Genomic DNA, 22,215 nt, shown 5'->3' on the forward strand with positions numbered 1-22,215 from the left:
TCTCAACAACACCCTACTTAGTAGGTACTATTAATATGCCTATTTCATAGGTAAGGAAGCTAGGCCAGAGATAGTTTAAGTCCCTTATCCAAGAAGCCACAGCTAATAAATCTAGTATGACTATGGAACCTTTGCTCTTAACCACAACTGGTGTCATTCTAGTAAAGATCATTTTTTCCCCTCAATAGGGTGATCAGGGAATTCCAGGAGACAGAGGCCCACAAGGTGAACGGGGGAAACCAGGCCTTACAGGCATGAAGGGGGCCGTAGGTCCTGTGGGACCACCTGGAAGCAAGGGTTCCATGGGCTCCCCTGGCCAACAAGGCCCTCCAGGCTCACCAGGTGTACCTTGCACTCCGGTAAGTGGTTCTGGGTACTTCGGGGGTTGTGTAGTATTGACCATTTTATGTTTTGAAAGCAATGATAAAATGTTTTAAATTTTACATTTTAAAAAGCGATGATAATATGTTTTAAATACATAAGACAAACCTAAACTAGTCTCTGAGGGTGGAGATAGCTGTCAAGTATATGCCAGATCCTCTGCTTACCATTTAGTACGCATTACCTTATTTGCTCCTCACAATCAAACTAGAAAGAAAGGTGTTCTTCCCATTCCACTTTTACAAACGCAGAAACCTGAGAATTGACTTGCCCAAGGTCACAGAGTTGTTATGTGGGTCAGACTCAGAGGTGGCTGACTTCAAAACCATGGCTTTAAAAAAAAAAAATTCAGCTATTTTAAAATATATTTACTTATTTATTATTTGAGATGAAAACAAAGAGATTGAGAGACAAGGAGAGATCCTATCTATTGGTTCGTTCTCATACCCACAGAAGCCAAGGCTAAGCTGGATTGAAGCTTATAGCTGGGAGCTCAATCCAGATTGACCACATGGGTGGCAAGCTCCAATTACTTGTACCATTACTGCTGCCTCCCAAGATGGGCATTAGCAGGAAACTAGAATCGGAGCAGAGCTGGAATGCAAACCCAGGCACTTTGATATGGATGTGAGCATCAGGGCCAATAGCTTAAGTGCTAGGCCAAGTGCCTGCTCCCGAATCATGCTTTTAAAATGCTATCTATAATGTCTCCTGATACTAGGCAGAAACCACATTTGTCTGTTTTGTATTAGGACTCATTTTGCTGAATGTCAGAAAAACAAATCAGGCCCAAGCAGCGCTTTGAAATGGAAACCATTCAGGTTTCAGGGCAAGAAACATTGTTTAATTAAGGAAACCTGTATATGTATTAATGTCTTCATGAAGGAGTAATGAGTGTCCATTCAACAGAGATATTTAATATTAAAATATCCATGTCAGGAAGAAGTGTCCTGGAATGAACTGGGGGCGTTAAAACCATACTTTCCTTACATAATAGGCCTATACTAGATACAAAGCAAAACTGAGCATTCCCACAATTTTCACACTCCTTTATTTTTACCCACCCTCCCTAAACTCCACTTGAATCAAACTTGTGTACCTTGAACTCTCTATGCTTTGTGAGTAATTGATAGTAGGTGCATTCATTCAAGTTCATTGTCCCTTCTATGGTGAAAATGAGATAATGAAATAGAGCATTCTTGAAACTGTCCAACAGAAATCATCACTTTATGATCCTTTCACATAATCTAATTTGTTTTTGTTTTGTTCTGTTTTGTTTTGCTTGAGTTCCAAATGAGTTTATTGTTAAAACCGAATTAGCACCCTTGTGTGCTGAAAACCCACAATATTGTTATTACACACCCAGGCCCAGAATGGGGATAGAGGAATTTGCAGTGAAGAATGATGGGCAGTGTACCAAGACAGAAACTTTTATAGATGAACTTGCACCATCTAATTATAGAAAAGAGTTCAGGTCACATTCCAGTCTGAAAATCACATTGCATGGTGATTTTCTATAGACTTTCAGAGTCTCATATCTAACCATATCTCATTATAGTCTTTGTTCATGTACATTTCTCAAAGGGGATGTTTGGTAATGGGGACAATTCCCTTTGTAATAACCTCTAATCTTCATTGCATTCTTGTTATTACCAAACGTGTACTACCAGATAATAACCATCAGATGCAAGGAACAGTAATGAAATAGCTTGGAATCCTGAGCATCATGAGAAATAACAGCTCCCTTTTAAAAAATGTGAAAATACAATAGTAGAGAATTACAATTATAAATGTTAGATTGTGAAATACATGCAGATTTGTTTGTTAAGGGGTTAAAAATTCAACTGATTCATTTACCTACTTTTACCTGGTCTCTTGAGCATTTTCTCTTAAGAAAATTGCTTACTACACGTATATTTGGAAAGTGTAAATTACAGAATAAAATGTACCCTGAAATGGGCAAACCTTAGTTAAAAACATTTTAAGGAACAATCCAGCATTCTTGAAGTTATCTTCTAGGTTCACTTCCTTTGAAGATATGTAATATCAGTTAGGTATTGATTTTGCCAATGTTCAATGATTGGTTAAAAATTAAGTTGTAGCTGAGATACTAACATCATGATAATTCGGTTCAAGTTCTTTAACTCAGTAAAATTAAGTGATAGGAAATGTGAATCCATGTCTCTCCATGTAATAGTAAATATGTAGATGTCTTTGGTTATAATGCCAGTCCACAACTTATAAAGCATTAATGCACTTCAACTTATTCCCAGAATTTAATCAAAACAAGATTTTTATTGCCCTATATAGTCAACTGCCAAAAGCATGTTCCTTAATGTATCTATAGAAGTGTATTTCTATTCTTTATTCATTTGTGCTATACTTTATTTTAATGGAATATTTTTCCCTTCTTTAGGCTGATGCAGTTTCATTTGAAGAAATAAAGAAGTATATTAATCAAGAGGTCCTAAGAATTTTTGAAGGTTAGGTTTGCTTAATAACATTTCTGAATTTCTCACTAATTCCCACTGCCTGTCCACTGTGGGAATCCCTTCAATTGCACTCTTGAAAGGGGGCTAGGCAACAACAGCATTGAGAGGCAATCCATTTTATGACGGGAATGCTGTGTTCAACAGAAAGCTCTTCCTTGCATTGTTGAATTTGCCTCCTTGTAACTTCCTGTCATCATTCCTGAAATGGAAAACAATATGAGCAATGTATTCTCTATGCACATGATAGCCCTTTGAGTATTTTTTTTAATATCCATTTTACTACTCCTTATTTCCCTCCTCTGTGGAGTCAACAGGTCTAGCTCCTCTGCCATTGCCACCATTGGGAAATGCTTAATTTATACATGAATGAGGAACCTCCACTGAGATATGGCCTTGACTAAACAAGTTCAGAGTTGGTGAACTCAAGGGGCTTCCATAGCCTCGACAGCTCATGGCAAGAGCCTCGGGTGGTTACTGACGTAATCTCATTCACCCAGAGATCTTTATACCAAGGGCAATTACAGCATCTTTTGATCTAGACCTGTCAGCCAAATATTCCTGCCATTTATTTATTTATTTCTGGCTGAGAGTGGTTTTGACAATTTCATGACATGGGGAAAGCTTCACACTTTCAAATGATTTTTAAAAATCAAAACAAAAATATTTCTTGTTGTGTGAAGATGATCTGAAATTCAAATTTGTCTTTGTAAATGAAGTATTACTGGAGCACAACCAGCCTGTTCCTTTATGTATTTTCTTTGGCTGCTTTCAGGAGCAGAATTCAGTAACTGGAACAGAGACCATAGTAGCACATGAAGATTGAAATATTTATCATCTGGCCCTTTACAGAGAACAGTTTTCTGACCTCTTCCCTAGACACTTCAATAATTCAAATTAAGATAGCATTGCTTTCTTTTTAGCAACAATATCATACTGTTAATTAATTTCAAATTTTCAAATAACTAGCCACCCTGATATTCTTTATACCTGTTTTTTAAAATTAAGTATTTCCCATTATGTGTGGACAGTGTGTTTATTTTTAAAATCTAAGTGTGTGTTCTTATATTCTTATTAAATGTCAACTGATCTGTGTTCATGCATTGTTGCAGTTTGGAAACATCTTTTCTAATACTGTCTCTGGGAGAGCAGGTTGCCTGGCCTTCCTAACTTTGTGTCATGTCTAAATTTTCTAAGCATGTCATCATTCTAGTTTTTGATAGAAATGTTGAATTAAAAAGTCAAGAGTCAGGACTCTGCCTTTCTACTAAATGACATTGGATTCCTTCAGCCCACTTTTTTTTTTTTTTTTTTTTTTTTTTTTTTTTTTTTTTTTACATTTTAGGCTTTTATTCAATGAGAGAAATCATAGGAGAGTGAGAGCTTTATCTAAGAGAGAGAGGTAAATCTAGGTTCTGGGTTCATACCGAGCACCAGGAACCAGCCATGTGGAGGAGCATCTAGGCCAGGAAGCCTAGGGCTGGTGGCCTGAAGGCTACACGCCCTGGAGGGACAGGGCTACAGCAAGCCCCACTCCTGGCAAGAGGCCAGAGCAAAGAAGAGAAGGCCAAACTGTGTCCCAGGCTTTTAACCCACTTCCAAAGGGGAGTGGTTAATTAACCTGATTGGCTGGTGGGCACTCAGGTGTGGCCAGGTAGGGGCATGAAGTGACACAGGGGCATGGTGAAGGCATGGTCTTCCCGCTCACAAACCTAATCGATTTTTTTTAACTTTCATAGCCTTTATTTTTTTTATTTAAAAAATGTAAATTTACAAAGTGCAACTTTTGCATTGTTGTGGCTTTTCCCCCATAACCTCCCTCCCACCCACAGCCATCCCATCTCCCACTTCCTCTCCCATCCTACTCTTCATCACGTTTCATTTTCAATTATCTTTATATACAGAAGATCAACTTAGTATATACTAAGCAAAGGTTTCAACAGACTGCACCCAAACAACCACACAAGATATAGAATCCTGTTCGACTAGTAGTTTTATTGTTAACTCTCATAATAAACACATTAAGGACAGAGATCCTGCATGGGGAGCATCTGCACAGTGACTCCCATTGTTGATTTAACAATTGACACTCTTATTTATGACGTCAGTAATCACCCGAGGCTCTTGCCATGAGCTGTCGAGGCTATGGAAGCCCCTTGAGTTCACCAACTCTGAACTTATTTAGTCAAGGCCATATCTCAGTGGAGGTTCCTTCCTCCCTTCAGAGAAAGGTGCCTCCTTCTTTGATGGCCCGTTCTTTCTGCTGGAATCTTGTTCACTGAGATCTTTCATTCAGGTTGTTTTTGCCACAGCGTCTTGGCTTTCTATGCCTATGAGACTCTCATGGGCCTTTTAGCCCTATCCAACTGCCCCAAGTGTTGCTTCTGAGGCAGGAGGGCTGTTTAGGGCCTTTGCCATTCTATGAGTCTGCTGTGTGTCCTGCTTCCCCCGCAGGATCATTCTCTCCCTTTTAATTCTAGCCTTCATTATTTATAGACACTGGTCTTATTTGTGAAATCTCTTCGACACTTACCCTATCATTTTTGATAAATTATGTACTTAAACTTATCACTTTAATAAGTGAGATGGCACTAGTACATGCCTCCTTGATAAGATTGAATTGGAATCCCCTGGCACATTTCTAGCTCTACCATTAGAGGTAAGTCCGAGTGAGCATGTGCCGACCTATATATCTCCTCACTCTCTTATTCCCACTCTTATATTTAACAGAGATCACTTTTCTGTTAATTTTAAACGCCTAAGAATAATTGTGTATTAATTACAGAGTTCAACGAGTGGTATTAAGTAGGACCAAAAAAAAATGACAAAAAACATACTAAAAGGAATAGAATAGTAAGTTGTTCCTCAACAGTCAAGACAAGGGCTGATCACATCATTGTTTCTCATAGTGTCCATTTCACTTCAACGGGTTTCCTTTTAGGTGCTTGGTTAATTGTCATCGATCAGGGAGAACATATGATATTTTTCCCTTTTGAACTGGCTTATTTCACTCACATGATATTTTCCAGATTCCACCATTTTGATGCAAATGACCAAATTTCATTGTTTTTTACTGCTGTATAGTGTTCTGTAGAGTACATATCCCATAATTTCTTCATCCATCTTCCGTTGATGGGCATTTAGGTTGATTCCATGTCTTAGCTATTGTGAATTGAGCTGCAATAAACAGAGAGGTGCAAACATCTCTTTTTTTTTTCCCATTTAATTCCCTTTGGGTAAATTCCAAGGAGTGGGATGGCTGGGTCATGTGGTAGGGCTATATTCAGATTCCTGAGGTATCTCCAAACTGTCTTCCATAGTGACTTTACCAGTTTGCATTCCCACCAACAGTGGATTAGTATCCCTTTTTCCCCACATCCTCGCCAGCATCTATTGTTAGTGGATTTCTGTATGTAAGCCATTCTAACTGGGGTAAGTTGAAACCTCATTGTGGTTTTGATTTGCATTTCCCTGATGGCTAGGGATCTTGAACATTTTTTCATCTGTCGGCCATTTGGATTTCCTCTTTTGAAAAATGTCTGTTAAGGTCCTTGGCCCATCTTTTTATTGGGTTTCTTTATCATTTTATAGATTCTAGTTGTTAATTCTTTATCAGTTGTGTAGTTTGCAAATAGTGTCTCCCATTCTGTCGGTTGCCTATTCACTTTCCTGACTGTTTCTTTGCTGTAAAGAAACTTTTCAATTTGAGATAATCCCATTTGTTTATTTTATCTTTGATTACCTATGCCCCTGGGGTCTTCTCCAGGAATTCTTTGCCTGTTTCAGTGTCTTGAAGGGTTTCCCCTATGCTCTCAATTAATTTCACGGTGTCGAGGCATATCTCTAATTCTTTGATCCATGTTGAGTGGGTTTTTGTATAAGGTGTAAGGTAGGGGTCTTGCTTCATACTTCGACTGCATGTGGACACCCAGTTTTCCCAGCACCATTTGTTGAAGAGGCTGACCTTGTTCCAGGGGTTGGTTTTAGGTCCTTTGTTGAATATGAGTTGGTTATAGATGTTTGGATTGATTTCCAGTGTTTCTATTCTGTTTCATTGGTCTATCCATCTGTTTTTGTACCAGTACCAGGCTGTTATGATTATAACTGCCCTGCAGTATGTCTTGAAGTCTGGAATTGTGATGCCTCCAGCTTTTTTACTGTAAAGGATTGCTTTAGCTATTTGCTGTCTCCTGTTTCTCCATATGAATTTCAGCATCATTTTTTTCTAGGTCTTCGAAGAATGAATTTGGTATTTTTATTGGTATTGCATTGAACTTGTAAATTGCTTTTGGGAGAATGGACATTTTGATGATATTGATTCTTCCAATCCATGAGCATGGCAGATTTTTCCATTTTTGTGTGTCTTCTATTTCTTTCTTTAATGTTTTGTAATTTTCATCATAGAGGTCTTTGACATCCTTAATTAAATTTATCCCAAGGTACTTGAATGTTTTTGTGGCTATTGTGAATGGGATTGATCTTAGAAGTTCTTCCTCGGTGATGGCATTGTCTGTGTATACAAAGGCTGTTGATTTCTGGGCATTGACTTTGTATCCTGCTACTTTACCAAACTCTTCTATGAGTCCCAATAGTCTCTTATAGGAATTTATTGGATCCCCTATATATAGGATCATGTCATCTGCGAATAGGGATAGTTTAACTTCCTCCTTTCCCATTAGTATCCCTTAATTTCTTTTTCTTGCCTGATGGTTCTGGCTAAAACTTCTAGGACTATATTAAATAGCAATGGTGAGAGTGGGCATCCCTGTCTGGTGGCAGTTTTCAATGGAAATGCCTCCAACTTTTCCCCATTCAATATGATGCTGGCCATTGGTTTATCATAAATTGCCTTAATTATGTTGAGGAATGTTCCTTCTAACCCCAATTTGCTTAGAGTTTTCATCATAAAAGGGTGTTGTATTTTATCAAATGCTTTCTCTGCATCTATTGAGATAATCACATGATTTTTGTTTCTCAATTTGTTAATGTGATGTATCACATTGATTTTCGAATATTGAACCATCCCTGCATACCAGGGGTAAATCCCACTTGGTCCAGGTGAATGATCTTTCTGATGTGCAGTTGGATTCGGTTTGCCAGAATTTTGTTGAGTATTTTTGCATCTATGTTCATCAGGGAGATAGGTCTGTAGTTTTCTTTCTCTGTTGTGTCTTTTCCAGGCTTAGGAATTAAGGTGATACTGGCTTCATAGAAAGAATTTGGGAGGATTCCTTCCCTTTCAATTGTTTTGAATAACTTGAGAAGAACTGTAGTTAGTTGTTCTTTAAATGTCTGGTAGAATTCAGTAGTGAAGCCATCCAGTCCTGGGCTCTTCTTTTTCAGTAGTGTGTTTATTATTGATTCAATTTCTTTCATGGTTATGGGTCTGTTTAGGTTTTCTATATCTTCATGGCTCAGTTTAGGAAGGTTGTACGTGTCCAGGAATCTATCCATTTCTTCCAGGTCCCCCAGTTTGTTAGCATACATCTCTTTGTAGTGGTTTCTGATGATTCTTTTTATTTCTGTTGTGTCTGTTGTTATATTTCCATTACTATCTTTGATTTTATGGATTTGGGTCTTCTCTCTCCTTTTTTTGGTTAGTTGGGCCAATAGTGTGTCTATTTTGTTTATTTTTTCAAAGAACCAGCTCTTTTGTTTTGTATTGTTTTTTGGTTTCAATTCTGTTTATTTATCTTCTAATTTTTAGTATTTCTTTCCTTCTTCTGGGTTTGGGCTTGATTTGCTGCTGTTTTTCTAAATCCTTAAGGTGCATGGAGAGGTCATTTGTTTGGTTCCTTTCCTGTTTCTTGATATAGGCACCAATTGCTATAAACTTTCCTCTTAGCACTGCTTTTGCTGTATCCCACAGGTTTTGATAGGTTGTATTGTCATTTTCATTTGTTTCTAGAAATATTTTGATTTCTCTTTTGATTTCTTCGATGACCCACTCTTTATTCAGAACCATGTTGTCCGTTTTCCATGTGTTTGCATATGGTGTAGAGATTCTTGGGTTGTTGATTTCGAGTTTCACTGTGCTATGGTCTGAGAAGCTGCATGGTATAGTTTCTTTTTTTTTTTTTTAATTTGTTGAGGCTTCCTTTATGGCCTAGCATATGGTCAATCCTAAAGTATGTTCCATGTACTGGGGAGAAATATGTGAACTCTGTGGCTGTGGGGTGGAAGGCTCTGAAGATATCTACTAGGTCTATTTGGTCTTTAGCGTCAGTTAGCTCTGTTGTTTCCTCATTGATTTTCTGTCTGGTTGATCTGTCCATTGGTGAGAGTGGGGTGTTGAAGTCCCCTGTTACTATTGTATTTGAATCTATATCTCCCTTTAAGTCCTGTCTTTTTCCAGTCGTGTTTCCTGAAACGAGCTGTTTATGTATTTTGAGATTTGTTTGTAGCTTATTCTACATTCACTTTTTTTTGTAGTGAAGTTCTTGTTTTTGTATTTCTGTGTGCAGCACGTCTTTGAGCCAGTGTTGTAGGGTTGGATGCGAGGATACAAATTCTTTCAGTTTATGTTTATCATGGAAGATCTTTATTTCCCCTTCATTCATAAATGATAGCTTTGCAGGGTGTAGTATTCTAGGTTGGCATTGTTTGTCTTATATATATCATGCCATTGTCTCCTTGCCTGTAGTGTTTGTGATGAGAAGCCTGGGGTGAGTCTGATTAACTTACCCCTGAATGTGATTTGTCGTTTCTCTCTGGCACATTTTAGGATTTGTTCTTTGTGTTTCACTGAGCTGAGTGTTGCCACAATGTGTTGCGGTGAATTTCTCTTCTGGTCTACCTTGTTGGGGCTCCTGACTATTTGTTGAATTTGTTTGTTATTATCAATTTACCTCTGTTGGAAGTCTTCTGATATTATTTCATTGAAAACGCCTTCCAATCCATTCTCTCTTTCCTCAACCTCAGGGACTCCTATTATCTGAACATTACAATGCTTGATTGAATCTTGTAAGTCTCTGACCATATTTTTTAATTTTCTAATTTTTTCTTCCTGTGTTTGAACTGACTGTATTATTTCTGGAAGTTTGTCTTTGAATTCTGATATTCGCTCTTTTATTTCATCTGTTAGATTTCTGAGGGATTTCACAGTGTTTTTTATATGGTCAATTGAATTTTTCATTTCCAGTATTTCATCCTGGCTTATCTTTAGCATTTCTAATCCTTGGGCGTGCTTTTCGTTCAGATCTTGAATCTGTTTCTCATTATTTCTAAATAATCTGATTATTAATTTTCTGAATTCTTTTTCTGGCATGGTTTCAAATTCTGCTTCTTCAACCTCTATTATGGATGGTTTAGCCTGCTCCATTGGCAAGTTCATAGGTTCTTCTATATTCTTATTCTGGATTTTTCCTTTGTTCTTCGGCATTTCTGTTTGGCTTAATTTTCAGGTTGATTTCCCTCTGCTATGGGCTGCTGTGGGTCTGTACCAATATCCAGTGTAAGCAGGCAGATCTACCTTCTAGAGTTTATTTATTTATGTTTTATTTATTTATTTTTTGGTAACTTGAGTGGGCTCGTGTCAGGGCTTTGAGGTGCCAAGCTCTGCCCCTTGGGTCCAGTTTCCCTGTTCTTTTGTTCGCCCTAACGTGCCTGGGCCTTGTTGGTCAGCTGCCCCCCGCCCCCTCACTGCACCCCCTGCATGAGGAGTGACGAGTAGCTCCAAACCACCTTTGGTCTCTGCCACTGAAGTTTCCTCCTTCAGAGTACAAAAGCAGAGTCTGCCCTCCTTTACACCCGAATGTAAACAAACAAGATGGCTGCTTTCCACCCGCTGCAGCTCTGATTGGGGGTGGGAGGGCAGAAACACCAAAGGATCCTGGCGTGTTCAGTCCCTCTGTTTGTCCCCCTGGATCACGCCCTCTTCCCATGGGCGCTATTCACTTTGTTTGATTTCGATTTCCTCTCCCACTCAGTCGTGCGTGTCTCACCTGTCCATCTCAGGGTGGGTCGGGGGCAGCGGCGGTGGCTGCAGTGGCGGCAGTGGAGGCTGCCTTGTCTCACCTCCCTTTCCAGCACTGGTGCGTAGACTTGGCGGCTGGGGTCCCAAGCCGTGGGTGCCCATGCCTTCCTTGTAGGTCCACTGTGTCCCACTAGTTCCAGAAGAGTGTCCTCTGCAGTTTTATCCCTAACTTTTCCCTGAAACTACAGAGTCTCCACTTTTATTAAACTATCTTTTCCCAGACTATCAGTGTGCTCCCTCCCTATTCCACCATCTTGGAGCCCCCTCCACCTAATTGATTTTAACCTATATGCCTGCCTACTTCATTCCCCCCTCAGAAACTCCATCCCCTTATTCCTAAGGGGCGTTCATGGACATTGAATCATTTCTTCTATAACTGCTTCCTGCTTATGAGGGGTGTAGTGCAGGCCCTGCCTATCCAGGGTCTGGAAATCTCTGTTTATCCTATCTAACAAATTTGATTTCTGAGCTGGAACAGTCTCAGTCATTGCCAGCATCTGTGTCCCCTGCATGGTCAGTTACTCCCAGAAGTTCTGAAACATAAAAGTTTGTTAATTAGTATAAATAAAACTGGAGCAAAACCAATTTTAAGTGGGGTGCCCCTTTAGATGAAACAACATATCTTAGAGATTCCCAGGTAGTGGGCAGTGATAGGATACCCTTATGAAGATTATAAACCCATTTAGCTTGAGTATAGAGAATAATGATAGAGGAAATCATTAGGTAGCTTTATCATCAATAACAGTTCCCAGAGATAATTAAGAAAGGCAGGTACAGCATGTTTGCCTTAAGGAGACAATGGCAAAAGCTTTACTTGCCTTTTTGCTTTGAAGAGGTACTTAAGGTTTCTGATCGGCTTATAGGAACAGTCGGGCATGTCTTCCACATTCACTTGTGAAGACTTAAGAGGTAGAAGTTTAATCCTAATTTCACAGAAGTAGCCATGCTCAAGAGCACCTGGAAAGCTCCCTTTCATTTACGCTGAAGCTGATCTGAAGAGGATCTTCTTATGAATGGCTTGTTCAGGAATTCCTAATGTTGGAGTTTTTGTCAAAAACTCCTTGATTTCTTGGAACACCTTTGCAGCTCCCCTGTCCAGCACAGTGTCTGTCTCAGAGGCTTTTAAGCAAACACAAGGCTTAGAATCCAAATCCTGGAATCCATAACAACTTGTGTAGCTGCCCTTTTCAGTACAAAGTCGGCATCAAGGCCTCTTTAAAGCTACATACAAAAGTTTGGAATCCGAATTTTGGAATTCAGATTCCATAGAATCCCGTCACCAGCAGTTCCCAATACCAGAGCTTTTAGTTAGAAGCTCCTCAGTTCTCTGGAACAACTTTTGCTGCTATCCTTTTCAGTATGGGGTCTGTATCAGGGCATCTTTAAAGCTGTACACAAAATCTTGGAATCCAAATTTTGGAATCCAAAGTCCACAGAATTTTGCCATTCTCAGAAATCTCCTTAGCTTTCTTTAAATATCTGACCCTATGTTAAAACATACGAGGTGGGAATTTCACAGAGAGACGTGTATCTAAGATTTTACATTTGAGGCACTTATTAAACCTTAAATAAATACCTAAAAACACAGGCAATGGAGTTTGACATTTAGACATAACTATAACTTATGCACAGTATCACACAACAGAACGAAGTAAATCTTTGGGATTAAGTATCACCATTAATGTTAATACTGTAGCTCTTTTGAGAACAGAGATCCCACATGGGAAGTTAGTACACAGTGACTCGTGTTGTTAATTTAACAATACTCTTACATGTGATGTCAGTTATCACCCGAGGCATTTGACATGAGCTGCCTAGGCCATGGAAGCCTTTTGAGTTCCACAAATTCCATCAGTATTTAGACAAGGCCATACACAAAGTGGAAGTTCTCTCCTCCCTCCAAAGAAAAGTACACCCTTCTTTGATGGCCACTCTTCTCCACTGGGGTCTCACCCACAGAGGTTCTCCACATAGGGACACTTTCTCCACTAGTGTCCTGGCTATTCATGCCTGAAATGCTCTTGTGGGCTTTCTAGCCAGACCAGTATGCCATTAGGGCTGATTTTGAGGTCACTGATTGCTACTTAAAGTGATTGCCGCTATATGAGTCTGCTGTAAGGACTCCCCATGTTGGAGCATTTACTCCTCTTTAACTTTATTAGTTGTAGTAGTAAACACTTAATCCTATAGACATGATTACTTTAACACTTAATCCCACCTATATGATAACTTTAAAACTTAAGATGTTACCATTACCATCTAGCCCCAGGGGATTTGTGATCCCATAGCAAATTTTAAACTGTACTCTTAGAAGTAAGTCCTGGCCGGTGCCACGGCTCACTAGGCTAATCCTCCACCTGCGGCGCCAGTACTCCAGGTTCTAGTCCCGGTTGGGATGCCAATTCTGTCCCGGTTGCTCCTCTTCCAGTCCAGCTCTCTGCTGTGGCCCAGGAAGGCAGTGGGGGATGACCCATGTGCTTGGGCCCTGCACCTGCATGGGAGACCAGGAGAAAGCGCCTGGCTCCTGGCTTCAGATCGGCGCAGCACACCAGCCATAGCGGCCATTTGGGAGGTGAACCAACAGAAGGAAGACCTTTCTCTCTGTCTCTCTCACTGCCTAACTCTGCCTGTCAAAAGGAAAAAAAGAAGTAAGTCTGTAAGAATGCATGTAGAGCTATACAGCTTTACAGTCTCTCTGTAGGACCTGAGAAAATAAAAATGGACACAGCTCTTCATGAGATTATTCTTAAGCATTTTACATGGATGCATTGTTTTAGCTATAATTTCTTAATCCCATCTAGTTGAAGGGTCTCCCAATTATTAAGTGTAGATCTTCCAGGGAGTCTCCAAAGGAGCAGGTATAGAACTACCCATAGATAAATTACCTTGTAACCTGGGGAGACAGGAGGTAAATAGGGCTAAGCTTTGGCCCAGTTATATCTCTGATCATCTACCCTAACCAGTAATCTAACATCCTGGAGCTACTATACCTATTATAGATCTTAATGTGTATATATCATACCAAGGAAATATAAACCAACCAGTCTAAGAAAAACCATTCCAGACTATTAGAATCCTACTTCAGAGGTGAAAATAAACCACCCAGCCTGAAAATTACCATTCCAGACTGTTAAAATCCTGCACAGACATGAAAATAAACCAATTAAAATAATAACATGATTTAATATACATTGCTTCTCAGGTATGTAGCATGCAGGCCATGGGGGCTGCCATCTTGAGGCGGAGTCTGTTGCCTATCTTCCTGTGGGGCAGAAGTTCCACCCTCCACAACAGAAGTAGAGCGTCCTCCATGTTTAAAGCTCATCTTCCCTGATGCTAACACGTTTCTAAGCAACCAGACAGGTTCTGCAACTCAAAATTAGCAATTGAAAGCTTGTATGATGAGGCCCAGGGACAAGGAGAAATGTTTTAGAACTTTTTAAACTGCTGAAACTAGTTAAAAACTTAACCTTAGAAAAGTGCTTAAATCGTCTTTGAAACACACTTTAGCCAATCTAGAATCATTAGGACTTTTTCCTCCATGTAAATCTATTTCATCTCTTATTATATTGTACTAGCAACACCACCAAAGTCCTTAAAGCCAGAAACCGTGAAAGAAAGCCAATCAATGCCTTCCTTTTGAAAACTACCAGCAAAATGAAAGAGAAAAAGAGAAAGAAAAAAAATCTCCCTTGTTTTTTGTCTGAGCAAGCTTCTTCTGCTCCAGGGCAGGGTGGCTCGGGCCTCACTCCATGTGGTCGACTGCCACACTAGGATCCTCTCCCTGATCTCAGCCCATTTTGAACGTGTTATGGCTGTCGCCTTAACACTCCAAGCCAGTGGGGGCTAGCTCGAGCCGAAGGTGGAAGTGCAGCTCCCTGTGAGTCACCCTAAAAGCGGACCCGAAACTGGGAGGCCAGATCCAGGGCGCCCGCGGTGCCCAGATCTGGGGCCACTTCGTACCACAAGTCTGGCCATTCTATCCCTGCCTTGTAGCCAGCACCAGGGCCAAAGAAAAAGACGCACCCTTCCCCAGTGAAGTCCATGAGTGCAACCCATCAGGGCGGGCACTTTGGAGCCCTGCATTCCCATGGACAGGCATGCAGGGAAAGCACCAACCCAAATGGAGGAGAGAGAGGGTGCAGGCAGAGAGATAGGGTCAGAAACCACAGGAAGCCCGCTCCCACCATGCTGCCTAGTTTTAAAATTTCTTAAAAATTCACATGTTAGAAGTCCCTTCTTAAATTTTACATGTTATAAATCCCTTCGTAAAAATTTTAAATCCTTTTGTAAAAATTTCACATTTTTATGCCCCTTCATGGTCGCCATATATCGGAAAACGGACCCCTAAAAATTATATGAAAATGTGGCCCCTTAAAGTTCCCCAGAAGTGCCATCTGGGGTGCCACATATGTTATTGGAATTTGGGGTACCATACGATATCACCATATGCCTATTAATAAATCCCCAATAGTAATAAGCCTGAGATGTTTCTTGCCTAATATTTAGAGAAGAATTCTAAATACTGGCATCAATAAACGAGGCAGCATGGTACATTTTAGGCTTTTATTTAGTGAGAAAGATGCATAGGAGAGTGAGAGCTTTATCTAAGAGAGAGAGGTAAATCTGGGTTCATACCAAGCACCAGGAACCAGCCACGTGAAGGAGCATCTATCTAGGCCAGGAAGCCTAGGGCTGGTGGCCCAAAGGCCATGCACCCTGGAGGCACAGGGCTACAGCAAGCCCCCCTCCTGGCAAGAGGCCAGGGCAAAGAAGAAGAGAAGCCCTTCAGCCCACTAGTAAATCATCTATTAATCTATTGTTTAGTGAACTCTGAATCTATATAGCTGTCCTAAAATCTACCATATATTTTTGTCTGTTCACAAAGATATCACTTGATTCTGTCTCTAAAATCAATGTCACTCCCTCAATTCTAAGATTAATAAAGTGGGAACTTTTTGTGTTTAGCAAATAAATCCACTTCGGCTATCATTGTTCCTACCTCCATTACTAAGCACCTACCTCTATTGCTAAGCACTCATAAGCCAAAAATAGATTGTTAATTTTTTTAAGGAATAAGATTACAAGATGCCTAAAGGCCATCCTGGGTCTTTGGGAGTCCGACACTCCATACTCAATAAGGAATGCATCCTGCTCATTTAAAATAATAACTAGTAGAGGCCAAAACCTCCGTGACTGGGTGGTCATCATCCTATTTCACATGAGCACTGGAAATGCAGCAGAGTAACACGAGGACTTTTAGCTGTTCAGTGATAGAACAGAAAGAAATGTTTTAAAGATCTTGAATCCATGCTACTGATTTCAATTTACCTTGATATCTACTAAATAGCTTTACTTTGTTCTCAATGATAATTTATTAATGTAGTTGCCTGCTTTTTCCTTAAGCTCAGTTTTTCTCTTTGCAATTTTAATATTACCCTTAAATCTAGAAATCTCTAATTTTTCTTTTTTTTTTTTTTTTGACCTTTAAATCAAGCTTCATAGGATAGGCTCTAATCTTTGCAATCCAAACATTTATTCCCTCTCAACATGGATCTCTCGGCATCGGCTGAGAGAAAAAAGATGTTTCAAGCTCTCCAGGGAAACATTGAAGAATAGCAAGGTGGCTGCAAATTTTGTAGTAGGGCTCAGTGTGAAAGGAAAAAGCAAATGCCCTTGTCCAAAAATGATTAAGAGTTTTAAAATAGAAGAGTAGAGCATTAAACTCAGCACGAGACCCATCTGGGCATGGGGCCCTGTGGGACAGCACAGGTAGCATGTCCTTGAAGATAGTTCTGGGCACAGGATACCCAGGATCTCACATAGTACCCATGCCTTTAGTAGACCCAGGCATGAGAGGGGAAACACCAGAAAATGCATGTTTTGGAATTGAAATCTAAAGTTCTCCTTTAACTCTTAATTTCCATGGGCTCTGGTATCATTAGTTGGCTTTTGTCTAGGCCAGCATTAATGATGAATTTCAATTTCTTAAAAGGTTTTAGATGAAAGTGTAGATTTAGCAGTTCAGGATTTCATCAGTCCAAATTTTTGAAAGCTGATTGAAAATGTAAGAAAATAAAAGAATCAGAAAATGTCTGATTAAGCATTGTCAGAGAAAAAAAATGAGGTGTTAAGCAAGATGTTCGCTTTCCAAGTCCCAGGGACACTGAATGAAGGTGCGGCCTCTGGCAGTCTGTCCTGTATATTCAACAGAGGAGACACCACTGCTCCCCACAGAGGAAGGCTCTATGTGGCTACTCCCAGACCATCCTGTGGCACCTGCCATGAAGAGCTGCCTGTTTCCTCAGGAGGGAGGTCAGGGGTTGGGGCCACTCTCCACCTGTCTTGGGACAGGCTCACCGGGCTTGCACTTTCTGAGCAGCTCCTCTTCTAAGTCTGCATCCTCCCCTGCTGTGTTCCCTGCACCACCTGTTTCCTCAGTCACTCTCTGACAGGTGCAGTCTTCCCCAGGCTTCTGTCCTTTCCCCTGTCTCTCTCACTGTCTCTCTTCCAGCCTGGCTAGATCCAGGTGAGTGGCTGGACATCACTCTCCCCGGTACCTCCCTCCCTCCCGGATGTTTTAGCCTCAAGGCAAGGTTCTAACATAACCCAAAAGGAAATTGTTTTCCTGAAGCTTCTATTCTCTAAGACTCCCCATGTGATATCCCTCTCCTTTTATCTCTGTTGACACCAGGCAACCGAAACTGTCTTCCCTCCAAACAAAATTGTACCTGAAACCCAGAATTTAGTTATTTAGCACTTAAGTTAATTTGTCCCAAGATCATTTCAATTCGGGCAATTTAATTTTCCACTTAGAAGTCACCTTTTCCATGGCTTCTGAACACCATTAGCAAGAAAGATTCCATTTACACAAATCACAAGGCGCCAAGGTCACAGTTCCCCTTTTCAGAAAGCTTTCTCTCTAAAAGCAAAGATTAATTTTGTCATGTGAAAAGTAGCACCCATCCGCCTCCCTTGTCCCTTAGCAGTTTGAGAAGAAACTCTGTCAATGGAAGCTAAGGCTTACCTTGCCCCCACGCACCCCTGCGCATCTACAGCCACAGGCACTGTTCTCTCTGCTCAGCAAGTCAGACTGTCAGTGGCAGCTCAAGGGAGTCGTCAGGAGATCCTGCTGTCAAGCCCCTGCATCATGCCAGGTGTTCAGGGGATCGAATGAAACCACAGACCAAGACCCAAATCTTGAGCAGTTTTGAGGCTCCTCAAGTGACCCCACCGACACAACACCCCACAGAGTTCACACTTTGAGCTGTTCCTTAGGCCACTAAGCCCTCCTTCAGCGTTTTGTGGGGGCAGGTGTCTTTCTACCAGTCTCAAGATTGGGTTCCAGGAGAATCACAATGCACAGGCATACATGCATTCCAAAGTTACATTAAATTTCCAATTTCACTTACCAATCGACCAAGTCCTTTTCAAGGAAGGTAACTTCATAGAGCAAGGATTGATGCCATATTATACACATGAGTATATATGAATGCATGAATATACATGATCTCCTTTCTTCTCTTGTTTTAAGGTTGTAGCACTTTCTCTTGCCTCCCTATATTTAAGGCTAAATTTTATATGTATATATACACATATCCATGTATGTGCACATCATCTGATAGATATGCATCATTGGAGAAACTTAGCTTTTAGAAATATTTTCCCCAACATAGTTTGTTTTTTCCAATTTGTTTCTTCCTGTTTCTGTGTTTGATATTCTTTTGTTAAATTTCTAGGATTTCAGCATTGTCCAGCAATCCTTGTTTGGTCATCATAAGAGCAGGTTCCAATATTTGATTGTAAGTTGTTAGTGGATGGTGGGGCTTGCCAGCCACGAGCTTCACTGCAGGGTTACTAGCTGGGTTTTAAGTTAGGGATTCTCAATTTCAGTGCCATTAAAGTCTCTCCTCTTCATCTGATCATATTCCTCCTCAGTGTCTCCTGCCTGGCTCCCAGCTCAGCACTGAGCACGAAAGTATTCATTTGTTGTCCTTTTTTCAGCATCGAAGCCCAAGTCTCAAAGGAGTCAGTTTCCCGTACAATCTATTTTCCTATCCTTTCCAGATTACAAACCTTACGCCTTGTGCTAGGGTTGGGGAGGGGACACTGCTCAGAGAACAGGATTTCTAAGATTATTTGTTATATTTTTTAATTTAAAATGTTTTTATGTTCAAAATTTTAATAAAAAATTGAACAAACTTATGAGGCCCTATGCAGTACCCCCATTACATTCATGTACTTGACAATGTCCAATCAAGGCAAATATCTTTATCTCTTCAAGCATTTCTAATTTCTTTAAGGTAAAGACATCCCAAATCCTATCTTCTGGTTTTTTGATAGAGAAATATTCTGGGGCTGGTGTTGTGGCACAGCAGTTAAAGTTGCTGCCTGCCAGGCTGGCATCCCATGTGGGCAATGTTTGTGTGTCAGATGCTGAACTTCTGCTCCAGCTCCCTGCTAATGTGCCTAAGAAAGCAGTGGAATATGACCCAAGAGCTTGGGCCCCTACACCCATGTGGGGAACCTGGAAGAAGTTCCTGGCTCTTGGCTTTGGCCTGTGCCAGCCCTTGCCATTACGGCCGATTGGGAAGTGAGTGGAAGATTTCAATCTCTCTCAATCTCTCTCTCTTTGTCTCTCTCTCGCCTTTCACTCTCTCTTTCTCTCTCTCTCTCTCTCTCTCTCTCTCTCTCTCTCTCTGTGTGACTTTCACTCTGTAATTCTTTCAAATAAATATTTTTTAAAGAGAGAAATGTATAGTACATTAACCTTACTGTTGTTACCATACTACATAATAGAACTCCAGAACTTCTTACTCCTATTTAGTTATAACCTAGTACTCAATTAACTTCATCTTTCAAAATTCTGTTTCTATTGTCTCCTTTCATATCCTCCATATTTTTGTGGTTTTATACCTTTAAAAATATCTCACTATTGTTTTGTAGGGATTCAGGAGATAGTTAAAGAAGATATTTTTCAATCCACCATCTTCACCCATTCCATCATTTTCAAAGTACCATGCTTACAAAGATAAAGAATTGGGCCAGAGATAAATACATTATTAATAACTTTTGGGTCATGACAAACCACAAAATAAATATGAATCTGCCAAGTGATCCTGTTTAGTAAACAGTTAAATGAGACTAAAAAATAAAATTAAGGCAACACAAGAAATTACTCTTCTGACTTTTTTACTCCTTGGGGTAAAACCATATCTAATTTTGGTTTCCACATTTAAGACATATGGAAAAGTACTGTAATGATGGAACCAAAAAGTGATTAAGAAAATGTATTACCAATCTGTAAGTAAAAGCTTTTTAATCTGAAGACTAAGAGATAACAATATATTCAAATATATGAATGACTTCACAAGGGAAATACTCATTGAATACTGTTTCCATAATGGAGTAACAAAGGAAAATAAGTTGAAGTTGTATCAAGAAAATAGGCAATTAAACATTTGAATGGATAATAGTAGAAAAAGATGAATTTCTCTCTTTGAAAATATTTTAAAATTCTATCCATTAAACAGAAAGTAGACATGGGCCTGGTGACATCCTAATATCTCTTCCTCCTTAGTATAATATAGTTTATCATCACATTAATATTAATGTCTGTTAAATGAATGAACCCATTCTCCAAGGAAGCTAATCCATTGGTTTCATGTAGAATGACTGCTGTGGTTTTGCCTTGGCAAATGGATATGTACATTTGTTTTACGGCTGCTTCTATCTAAATTCTTTCATTTCTTGCCTCATTAGAAAGCATAGCCAAAAACAGTTTAATTGACTAAAGATTCCTGAAAACAGAGGAAAATCAATTAAGAATATGAGCCTTTATAGTTCATTTAAATGCTCAAAAGCATATTATTTTAAATTATAGAACATTAGGTTAGGGTTTGGAAGAGGTAATTACCTTTATGCTAAACGAGTACTTCTGAATGCGTCTTAAAGCTAGATCACTTACAGCTAGAAGTAATTATTTAAAACAGTTTTCTTTTTTGCTAAAAATGCTACAAATAACATGAAGGAAAGCACTTGTAAATCCAAGTCCAACACTAAAGAGAAAAAATTAGCACTGTGAATTTCTGTTTTGACATTGAATGATTTCAAAGAGTTATGTATCAAATTAAGAAAATTTTAGTGAAATATATTATCTTTTAAGTGAAAGACAGTCAACATGAAAAGTTTCAAATTGATCACTCACTGACTTTTATGTTTATTATAAATTACCTAGTAAGATGTTGTATTCAACACAATGATTTGCAAATTGACTATATGTTAAATGCCTATTTGTTTGATCTGTTAAGTTCCTGGAAAAAATGTATTAGCATCAACCAAATATCTAAGATAGTCAGGTAGTAAAAGTTTAACTGGAAGGTGAGTAATTTAGCATCACTCTTCGGGACCAGCCTCTATCAGATCCCCATTTTTTTACAATTGTCCTCAGATGGCAGCCAAAGATTCTAGCCCTGTGGGTGCTGTAATGTTTCTGTTCCACTGACTTTGTGACTTCAGAGTGGGAGTGTGGGGTGACTACTCTTAGGGTAGCTACAGCTAATGTTCTTCCCTTCATAATTCTGTGTCAAAAAAAGTATGTTTTACTCTCTTCAGGAGAAGGGTCTATATTGTTTTTAAGTGATTTTTAAAAATTGAAACCCCACAGGAAAACAGGTTTTATTCAGAAGTAATTTGCTGTTTATCAAAAAAGTTATAAGAAATATAAGTATATTTAAGTGAAATATGCTTTTGCAGTTCAACTAAATGAACTGAACTGAGTAAAAAGACTGAAAAAAATCAAAGTGCCTCTTTACAAGTCTATATGATGTGGTCTTTTTTTTTTTTTTTACCTAACACCTGTCATCTCTAGTATGTTGCTGTCATTTGGTCTTCAACGACAAAACAAACACCACATATATGAATAAGAAACTTTTCTGGAAGATTTGTACCAATCCCAGACCGGATTTTTTTACTTGAAAGATTCTTGTAAAACCCAACATGTACACTTGAAGGATTATGTCTAAGTTTTGCAAATGAAATAATTTGAATTTCTAAGAGAATTTGCTTTTTGAAGAAGTTGTGTGAAACGAAAACAGAGTAACTAGTTTTCAGTGTCAAGGATACAACCTGCTGTGATTTTCTGTTTTAAACCTAGCTATCCATATGTTAGATTTTTAAATGTTGTGTTTATAAAATATAAACAAAGAAAATTTAAATAAAGAATCAAATAATAATAGATTGTATTTATAATGAAACTTCAATGACTCAATGATTTAAACAAACATTAATTCCATGTAGTAGTGAAATATTGGATATGCTATGCTTTTGAGGTAAAATATAACTGAACAATGTTCTATATGGGTTTAAAAG

At 39.3% G+C, this 22,215-nt stretch overlaps 1 protein-coding gene across 1 annotated transcript in view; it reads left to right on the forward strand.

The window, feature by feature from the left end:
• Positions 1 to 22,215, forward strand: part of COL19A1 (collagen type XIX alpha 1 chain) — a 415,287-nt gene that overhangs the window by 376,998 nt on the left and 16,074 nt on the right. The window contains exons 46-47 of the mRNA XM_062187570.1: positions 189 to 359; positions 2,798 to 2,864. Of these exons, the coding sequence (XP_062043554.1) occupies positions 189 to 359; positions 2,798 to 2,864 (238 nt within the window). The remainder of the gene's footprint in view (positions 1 to 188; positions 360 to 2,797; positions 2,865 to 22,215) is intronic.

Source organism: Lepus europaeus, chromosome 3 (assembly GCF_033115175.1).
Source record: "Lepus europaeus isolate LE1 chromosome 3, mLepTim1.pri, whole genome shotgun sequence".
Lineage (NCBI taxonomy): Eukaryota > Metazoa > Chordata > Mammalia > Lagomorpha > Leporidae > Lepus > Lepus europaeus.